The sequence below is a fragment of the Amblyomma maculatum genome, chromosome 7 (genome assembly GCF_055883805.1).
Source record: "Amblyomma maculatum isolate TAMU_Amacu chromosome 7, ASM5588380v1, whole genome shotgun sequence".
Taxonomy (NCBI): domain Eukaryota; kingdom Metazoa; phylum Arthropoda; class Arachnida; order Ixodida; family Ixodidae; genus Amblyomma; species Amblyomma maculatum.
Window position 1 is genome coordinate 133,579,956 of NC_139350.1, and position 9,854 is coordinate 133,589,809.

Here is a 9,854-nt window from a genome sequence, read left to right on the forward strand (position 1 = left end):
AGTAGTGCGCTCCGTGCAGCCAGTGATTTCGGGCGGTGCTGCCGACGCTTATGAATGCAATATGTGTGCTGAGTATCTCGCTTTGAGGAGTTTCGGAATACTCGCCGTTGTTTTTGTCTTTTGGTTGAGGCACCTGAGGGACAGACGTCGGTGCGTGCACTTTGAGTGTACTTGACAAGGTCGGCTGGGAACCAGTGCTGAATCAATGAAAGCAGCTAGTAATACTAACTGTTTGCAGGAGTGAAGGAGGTTCCGTAAAGACTTGCCAAACAGTATTTGAAATTAGCAAGGCGGACCTGCGAGCAAGGCCTATTCGGCGCAACATCGCCTTAGCGTGAGCGTGATTCTGGTTTTATCTCTTGCCTCGCGTTTCTGCTATAGCACAGGACAAGGACGATAGGCGACCGCACCTGCGGTCATGTGAACGATTCCAAGCCCAAATTCGGTTTGTCGCCTTTGCTGCTTGGAAGAGGAATGAATGCCCTCTTATCTTGGTTCCAATAGACGGCGCCCAGGTATCCTTATTATCGGCCACTGTCCGGACTAAAACGGGACATGGCGCCCTAATATGTGCAGCGCCGCACGAAATCACAGGAGCACAGAGGGGAGACGGGAGGGGTGTTTCTAGCCCCCGTATGGGACGCCGCCTGCAGCGGACAGGCCGCCGAAGCCTCCGGGAGCAAAAGCGGATGACGTCGAGGCCTGCGGTGCGCCGCCGTAGCCTCCCGTGTTGAAGTTGAGGCCCCCGAAGCTGGCAGTGTAGCTGCTGGGGTTCGCGCCCGGGGCGAAAGCGGCGCTGCCCCCAGGATAGCCTCCGCCGAATCCGCCGGCTGGAAGACCACCACCCATGCCCCCTCCGTAGGCGCCGGGATAAGCACCCGCGTAGAAGCTGCAAGCGTACATAAAAAGTTCAAGGATATCGATGTAAAAAAGTAGTCAATTAGGCGCAAATTACACTTTCATTGGCACAAAAATCCCTAAAGCAGGTAAAGACTGTGGCCGCGTGTTCAAACGGGCAGCGTTGCTTTCGAGATTGTCCAGTACAAAAAAGTATATAAGTATTTGCAAGTCTAATGGACAGGCAGTTCTTATTTTTTTTTATGTTTATCGCGTCGCCCCCCCCCCAAAAAAAAAAAAAACAAAAGCAGCCCTGGATTGAGTTTTGGCGATTAAGGGTTCACTGATAAAAAACAATGAATACGCGGATAAAAGAAACCAGGTAAAAATAAAACGATTGTCAGCGTCTTGTCCTATGTTGTTATTTCTTTCATTATGTTTTTGTTTCTTGCGTACTGATTTCGTTTTGACGGCTGAAGCCATAGCTAGTGCTCTTCAACGATGCACATCACTACGAACACACTTGTGTACACAAAAGTACACGAGATCGCCAAAACAACGCACCACACTGCCACGCAGGACCTTTTGCTCTACCATGCCGTACAATGACGAGCAACAAAATGCGCAGAAAGCGATGGAAACTGACGGCTTCAAACGAGGCCTCCTGCACGCTGTTGTCTGTGGCTGTGAAACACTCTCCGCTTTTCGACATTCGTTTGGATGGTTCTGCCTGTAGCATACGTGACGGTCTTTCATTAGGTCAGTACTTATACTCAGCTCTCGGAGCGCCGTAATTGTTCTTAAAAGTAACAAAGGGCAAATCAAAGGGCTAGAATGCACCTTTCAAGCTTCAGTTGTTATTTGCACAGAGGACATAATTATTTAATCAACTTAAGAAAGGATGCAAAACCCGATGCTGTAATATTTCAGGAGCCTACGCTTCATTCAGAAGTTTTATTTAAGGCTAAAACGGGCCCAGCTGATTTCTCGTTGAATCAACTGGTGCACATTTTAACGCACTTCTGAGAAGAGGGAGCTGATTTTTTTTTTCGCTCAAGAACGAAGAAATGTTTGAAACAGTCCTTATGCACAGCAGAAATATAACTTCCCTGAACTAAAAATCAAATCCCCATTGCTGCATTGCATCCAGACTACAATTAGGCGAATTGCTAGGGCTTATCGCATTAGGATGACGTCGGTTCCTGAGCTCACCTAGCCATGAATTCAATCTGTTCAGGTTGGCATTAGGTGCATTGAATGGGAAGCTTGAAAAACCTGCCCTTTCTTCCTCAAGCAGCCTTTCCCAATTCCAACATGTAATGAGATGCGCGCTGACACCACGAGACATCAGGGTGGTGGAATACGTCTGGAGCACTGCACGTCATTGGTGCCCCAATAATGGGACATGTCTCCACGACAAGTAGACTTTCTAGGTTTAGGTGCTTTCGTTCTGGTTCCTGATAGGATCTAGAGTGATTATTCATCAAAATAATTTTCATACACTCAGGGGGACATCCCGCAGGAGGCCGGTCACCTTACGAAAGTAAACATTCCATGCACCATTCTCACGCAGACATTCGCGCTCATTAGATGTGTTGGCTGCTGATATATAATCAAGTACTTAGCAGTAACTGAACTTGACTATATTTGCTGAATTTAGCCGTGCCGAAAGAAATGCCCTACAGTGAAAACTGGCTTTCCCGTTTTTAGAAGAAATGGTCCCATCGCCGCCAATGACAGCGGCAAGCAGCATTCAGCGCTGAGTTGGCTACGCGCCGCCTGCGTCTGCTGGTGTTTGCGCAAAGTTCATCTACTTCAACTGCACTGCGAGCAAATGTAGTTGGAACGTCCTTGGTGCACCTGGCAGAGGGGCATCTGCGGTACCGCTGCAATCACTGAGACTTAGCTGAGCGGAAACATACTTGTGTAAACGTATGGCGGTTTACCGAAGCCCGCTAAGCGGATGTGCTGGATCTACGCGTGCGTAGGAGGCGCCCGGCAAGCTGTCGTATGTCTACGCTAGTGCGCTTTCGCTCAGCTAAATCCCTTATAACACGCGTGACGATTTCGAGCACCTTTCCCGCAGCACGGAAGCTTCATGACTCACGGGACAGCCTGCGATGGGAGGCCGTAGATGGATGGCTCCGGATGCGAGGCAAGCGGCGTCTGGCCGCCGGACTGGCTCCCGCTGTTCTCGTTCTGGTTGCCTCCGCGGAACCGCCTCATGATGGCCGCTGTAGCCATTAGCCCCAGGAGTCCCTGCTGCTGCGTCGGTAACGCCAGCAGGAGCGCGCACGCCACGGTCGCCAGGAAGAGGTGCATCGGATTCATGGTAGCTGCGAATGAACAAGGGCGTGTCGTGAATGCAGACGCCGTGTCTCAGCGAGCGTATCGAAGGTGACAGCAAGTGCAGCTTTTGTTGCCGCGCTCCGAGTTCAACTTTGCAACTTGTACAGGCAAAATGATCTTGCTCTGAAGAAATTTACTTTCGGTGTGTTCATAGCCTAAGTTATCCTAATCATGATTTGTGTTCTAATACAAAGAGCGAAAACTAGCCTATGAAATTACCGTAGGGTCGCAGCAGTTTCGGGATCGAAATGGTGGCATTTAGTATTTCCATTAGATGTATATACAAAACTCATTCTTGCTTCTCCGAAACTTCAGCAAAATATGGCCCACTATTAGCGAAGTACGGACGAGCTCGTGTTTATAACATAACTTCGCTGAAAAGCATTAAGAGCCGTGACAACCTGAGGCACATGGCGAAACATTTTAAACGCTAACACCATGTTCCACTGGGGCATTACCACTTCCTGCAAATTCGCCCTCCAAACTGACGTCGTAATTTATATTCAGGGCGTTGTGGCACTAGAAATATAATAGTCTTCTTTGACTGCGTACCACTGTAATCACTAGCACGTATAATACCTCGCGAATTTGACGTATAAATGCGAGAACAGAGGAGGAGAGGTGAGTGGAGTTTTTATTGTGAAATTTCATTAGGTGACAGACTTATAGATCAGAACTACAACTAGGAACAAAAATGGATCACTGATCCTAGACCGCGGCAGTCTCTTTGAATTCCTGTGAGGTAAAGGGATGCGAATCCCTCTTGGTGCTTGGAATAGAAAAAAAAAAGCCTTGGACAATCTTTAAGTAGTTTTTTGCAATTACCACCTGCTACCCGATAGGTTATTTGATGCCTACATAATTCTGATTCTTTGGGACTTCTGACGCCACAAGGTAAGGTATAGAAACAAACATGACCTGCTCTGAGCATAGCAGTAGTGCTGCTATTCTGTAAGTATATTGTAACCACCCTGCAACCGCCTCAGGCCAATAACAATATTAATAAATAAATAAATTGAATAATTAATAAAGAACATAAAAAGAAGGAATCACCGAGAAGTTAGTACCGAAACTGGACACTGATGGAAGCAGTATTAGCTATTTTCATTAGCGCTTATGCACAAGTGTTGAAGTGCAACCTTTTATAGCCGATGCTCGCTTTTACGATCTTCAGTGATGCGACCGACAAACCTGGAAAATGCGCAATAACGCTGCAGTTAGGAAGGGGCTACAAAAAGTTTTCTTTCTTGGCAAAAGCCAGAAGCTGCTTTGTTGAACCTATTCCGCATGTAGTCAAGTCCTCCCTTGCTCTCCCCTTGCCCGCATTCAAAGCTCAGTCAAGCAGACAGTAAAATTAAACTATGGAGGCCGCCGATCGGGGAGGGGGAGTGGCTGCCATAAATATGCCGACAGGCCATCTAGCTCTAGTTCTGTACAGCCGTACAACAGCTTCCCTATAGTAACTAGGAGCAACTTTTCCGGGTCCCCGCATGAACGAGAATTCTCCCTTGCACTTCCAGCAAAAATGCAAATGTCCCGTCCGAAAATGCACCACAGTGATTGCCTAACTCAGTGAGCACTTGCAACGCATCACGAGGGTATGGGTGAAGGAAATAGGAAAAAGAGGAGTCGCCTCTGTGGGGGCTCCTGAAAATTCCGACCAGCTGGGAGCTGCGTTCCATTGCTAGACTAGTCTAAATTTCCTGTTTTGAAAAGGTGAAGTTTCAAACTGCGTCATCTATTTCCGGTAGAGAGACCACGGAAGTTCGCATAAGATTACCCTCGCCTCTGCTACGTCCGCCGGCTCATTTTACGCCGTATTCAAGTAATAACATATGAGCACTAAATGATCTTCTAGTACAGGATGCTATAACGCTTTCGATCCTTATTCGTTTTTCTCGGCGTAAGCAGCGATTGCAAAATGCCCCTCTACGACCAAGGTCAAGGACGCATTGCCTTCGTGCTGAACCTTACACGGCAAGCAGTCGGCGAGCGGGCACATTGGGTGAAGGCCGGTCAGGAACCTTTGTCCAAGTTGTGCCACCGACTGCCTGCCGCACGCAGTATCTTCAGCATCAATGTGCCTACTGTGAATTTCCTCTTGAGTGTTGGGCCCAAGAGATAGTGAAAGGTATGCACAGCCAACTTCCTGCCAATGGTAACGAGTAGCGCATCGCTTCACCCGCAAGCTTCTTTAGAGCAAGCAACTGGACTATAATCGCTACACAGTGAGACGGACTGTTTGGCAGTTATTGAAACATTAGTCCTGCCCAATGCGTTTTCCTTTTTGTCCCTAATAAGTGCGCAACTTGCAACTGCCGTCTATTCTCCTCGACGCTTAGCGGGCCTTATTTTCTTACCTCTTCGGCGCTCTTTATTATTATTATTTTTTTTATCATGCAAAGGAATAGTCTCTATGTCGTAATCGAGAGTTGTGCGGCGGACAGTACAAATAGGCAAGGCAAATGTACAAAATGTGGACAACGTCATATCGATTACGCGATGTCCATTCCCCACTACGGCGGCTGCTATCGGCTATGCAGCCGCTGCGGTTGTCAATGACCGCTTCGGAATCGCGGTCAGCACCCAAACCGCTCGCGGCCAGACGAGGCCCAAGAACGGCTTCTCACTCCACACAAACTTCCCTCAGTGTGCAGATAACATCGGGCGATCCAGTTCAACTGACCTGCTTCACGTGACCGTCGTATAAGTTACTCATCCTGCATAAAACTTGCGCGCTGCGTGAAACTGGCGATAAGAAATGGAAAATAGTGAAACTGTAAACGAATGCTTTGCTGCCGGTTCGATACATCCTTGATGAGAATTCAGTTAGATTGTTGAAGCATCTTTCAACCGTTCGTAAACCGCTGTCCAAAGCGCAGTTCAGTCAGCTTCGAAGCAGAGGGCAGCTTTGCAGGAAAAGGGATAAGTTCATTATTGCGATCACCGCTTGAGGGGTGCGTATCTCTCATTTTCCCCTGTCCCCGCGACAGGTTATGTGCATGTAAGCGGCCTCCGGGATCATTGTCCGAGGTCTTCGGCCTCCCTCCCCCACCAACCCCCTCACCACCGTAGCGATGTCTCGGATCGGGTTCGCTGTCAGACCGGCCGCTGTAGAGACAAGCTGCCGTGCGGCCCTCATCGGACACTCGGGTCGCGCGTGACCCGTTTCCAGCGGCGAAGAGGTCGGACGCCAGTCAACCATAGTACACCTCGCCAACTAAACCAGCTCCTCCCTCCCGTCTCGCACGCGTCCACGAAATCGAGGTCAAGACGAGAGCCGGTGCACTGGCCGCAACTGCTGCTATTTACGGCCTGCCATTGGCTTGGGCGGCCAGAATGACGCCTCGCTATTACGCCCGCCCGACGTGAAACTTCCGCAACGGCCAGTTGACTGAACCCGACTCGTCTGAGGCGTCGAATGTAACTCGAACGCAACGAAAGCATTGCAAATCTTGACTACTGACGCGTTTTTTTTTTTGTTTGTGCAAAATGAGGTTCCGCTGTGCATTGCTTTCCCTGACATTGTCGGTTCGTTCTGCGTTCCTTTCGCATATATTTGAAACGTCCCTTTCCAGTGCATGTTAATATGATGAATATCATAGCATGTATATTTGAAGCTAGCAAGTGGTGATTTTAGGTAGGGCTTTCTTTTTCTTGCCAGAAAGAGTGGCTTTTAGCGCATGAAAAATAAACAAACCTGTCGTTTCCTATTTGGTAAAAGGCGTTCTTCTTACAGGAACTGGAAAGAAAAAAAAATAATCGCCGCCGGGTGCACAAACTACTTTTCCCTGCGCTGACCATTTAAAACCTGACATTCGCTCTTGAAATTCACCGTGCAAAGAGCGTGATAAATTTACGAGAACTGTAAAAACAATAGCTTTGGTAATTTAGTGGCCCCTACTGTATAAACATGTTGCATTTCATTTCAATAATATAATCGAACCTAATTGTAGTTATTTCTGCATAACACTAGCAGCATGTCCCGCTGCCATCCCATTGATAGCAATCGAATTGGTTTGTGAGAAGAGTGGTCAGTATTGGTATCAACAACAACACGCAGTTTGTTCTTGTACGAATAAAGCGATATTCTGAATCTGGCTTCACATGGATCTCAGAGGTATTGTTATGTATTCGAACAAATTATTGTTAGGACAAACCAATAAGCACTAGCCCTTTGGTAGGCGTATACGAATGACAAAGCTGCCAATGGCGAGAAGCAGTAATAAAGAAGCGAAGCAGCGCCATGACATCGCCCCCATGAGTAATGACCACACGATAAAAATAAAAAGCGCTAACGTGCACAACAGCCGGTAGAAAGAAGAAGAAATTGGTTTACAGGAAGGGAAAGGCGCAGTATCTGCCACACTTGCTTCTGCGGATACCTGCACCGCGCCAACTGCCGATAATGCCGCTTCAGAATAATCCGTCTTCCAAGACATGTCAGCGCTGGCCACTGAATGCAAGCGTTTCGTCAGCAATTAATGAGTGAGCTGAATTTAGTCGCTGTTATAGGTACTGCTGAGATTATCCTTGCGGTAAATTTTAGCGGCTGCAAAGTGCGGATGATGGAACTAAATCCCGTGCAGTAAGAGATAGTTAACTAGTGAGTTCAAATAATGGATCTCAACGCTCAAACTCCAAGCACTAAACACTGCGCTTAAACATCAGGAGCATCAGCCAATCAAGTTCTTGACTAAGGTGATGTCATGGAACAGTGCCAATAGGTGTAACAACTTCTGCACTACGGTCAAGGAGCCGCTGAAGCAAATTTTCTATTACTACTTAATGAAATAAACAGCACAGTTTTTTTTGTTTCGCATGAAGATGTAGATGAAGTTCTAAGGAAGGTACCTGGGCGTTTGGTATCACTGAACCTGCGGCGAACGGGTATTGAATATAGGCGGTAGCAGTGAACTTCGCAGAGCGAGTGCAAGGCCGTTCGCTTCAGGATGGCCGTGCATGTGCTCTGATGCGTTAAGCTGCGACACCGGCTACTCTAATTTGCCTTGCCCAGGGTGGAGATTCTTCTTGTTCCCTTCGCTCAACATAGCCGCCAAGCCTGGAATCATTTAGTGCTACAGCTTTTGCGCACATAGCTCGTAAAATATTTCTTCATAGGTATGTGCACTGAATTTTTAGGTCCTTAAGACACACTCTGAAGCAGAATGCCTCCTGGGCAATTGGTTGACGCTAACCTTAGCGGCTGATGCAGTTGATGAGAAATCCTTGCAGAATGACAGCTCGCTCGATTCTGGTAACATTTCCCTCAATACCTTAAAGCGATTCATTTCGGCGCGCTTGGCTAGTCGCAATCGAGAGGCATCTTGCGATCCTTCCTTAGCCTTCGCACAGCCCCACTGGTGGCATGGAAGCATCCTGCCAGAGGATGCGCATTAAAAGTCATCTCGTCCACACTCGAAACCTCACCACGTCCCGGCACATTGTACACTCTCGCCGGAACGGAACCGCAGTGGGGATCGGGCAGCGAGGGGACGCACACCGACCAGATGCACTGACGCCGCTCAAAAGCGCGCGATGGGCGGCCGTCCGCACGCACCACTCACCGGCTGCTGCGAGTGCTCCAAGGGGCGATCTAGGTCTGGGCCAATGCCGCGCGTCGCCTTATATACTAACCTCCATTGGCCGTGCGGCGTGTAGGCCCACGTTCTGGTTTCGGGATGCCGCCATAACGGGGAAAGAATGAGCGCCCCTTTCACGTCTGCGTTTTTCCTTTCCAAGTTCACTGGCCTCGATCGGCAAATAAATACGCGCCGCCGCCGCCGCGTTCCTTTCGGCCCGAGTTTTCGCCACAAGCCTGCGATAACCTCGGCGGGCCGCTGTCAGCCAGGAAGCCCCATCGTGCACACACCTCACGTGAGCCATCCCTGCCCGGGTGGAAGAGCTCGCCACGGCCATGACACAGATACTATTGCCCAAGTTTACGCTGTGTAGTGTGCCGGCGAACTTGATAGGGGCGGGGGGGGGGGGGAGGGGGGGGGGGGGCTCAACCCGTCGGAGGTCGGTTACAGATATACCGAGTTGATGGGGTGGACCGTCTTCCCTTTATTTTTTACCATCAAGCCCTGGAACAGCTCCTATTCTAGTGACATATAGGTAAACGCTGCAACTATGCAGGCGACAATAATTAGAGTCCTTCTTGGGATTCGTCGCGTGACAATAAAATTACAGAAACCAACACGGAATAATTTAGGCGTGCGATGCTGTAAGAAGGTAACATTGCAGCCGCTCGACCAAATTCATTTGATTCTTTAACCAGAAAAAGTGCGATATTAGATCAAGGCGTGTTTTGTGGGTATGAGCAAGGCTCGGCCGTAAGTTGAAATTTTGAACGATATAGAATGCGATATTTAGTTAAGATCGGCGAAAGTGCGAATGAATGCAATTTTACCCGGAACTGAATAGCACGAAAGCGAACATGCATTTCTTTGCACAGCAGGTTCGTAACCTGTCGCTTACACGTAAGCACGTTGCCTTTGGTGACTTGAAGCTTCATCCTATGACATTTCATATACCTGGACAGCACAAATTAGGCCATGTGGCAGGAATATTTAGGTACTCAACAACGCCATGAAGTTGCGCAACGGCTTCGTAGGAGCTTCACTTTAAGCAGGTGGTGTTAATTGATATGAATACGCTTCTTCCTT

General features: G+C 48.5%; 1 protein-coding gene across 1 annotated transcript; it reads right to left on the bottom strand.

The window, feature by feature from the left end:
• Nucleotides 1-624: 624 nt before the first annotated feature.
• LOC146184791 (uncharacterized) lies at nt 625-3,168 on the bottom strand. Its single transcript, XM_084608839.1, has 2 exons — nt 2,945-3,168; nt 625-889 (listed from the first exon to the last, which is right to left on the bottom strand). Exons 1-2 carry the CDS (start codon nt 3,166-3,168, stop codon nt 625-627), a joined length of 489 nt encoding a protein of 162 aa, XP_084464965.1.
• Nucleotides 3,169-9,854: the final 6,686 nt, after the last annotated feature.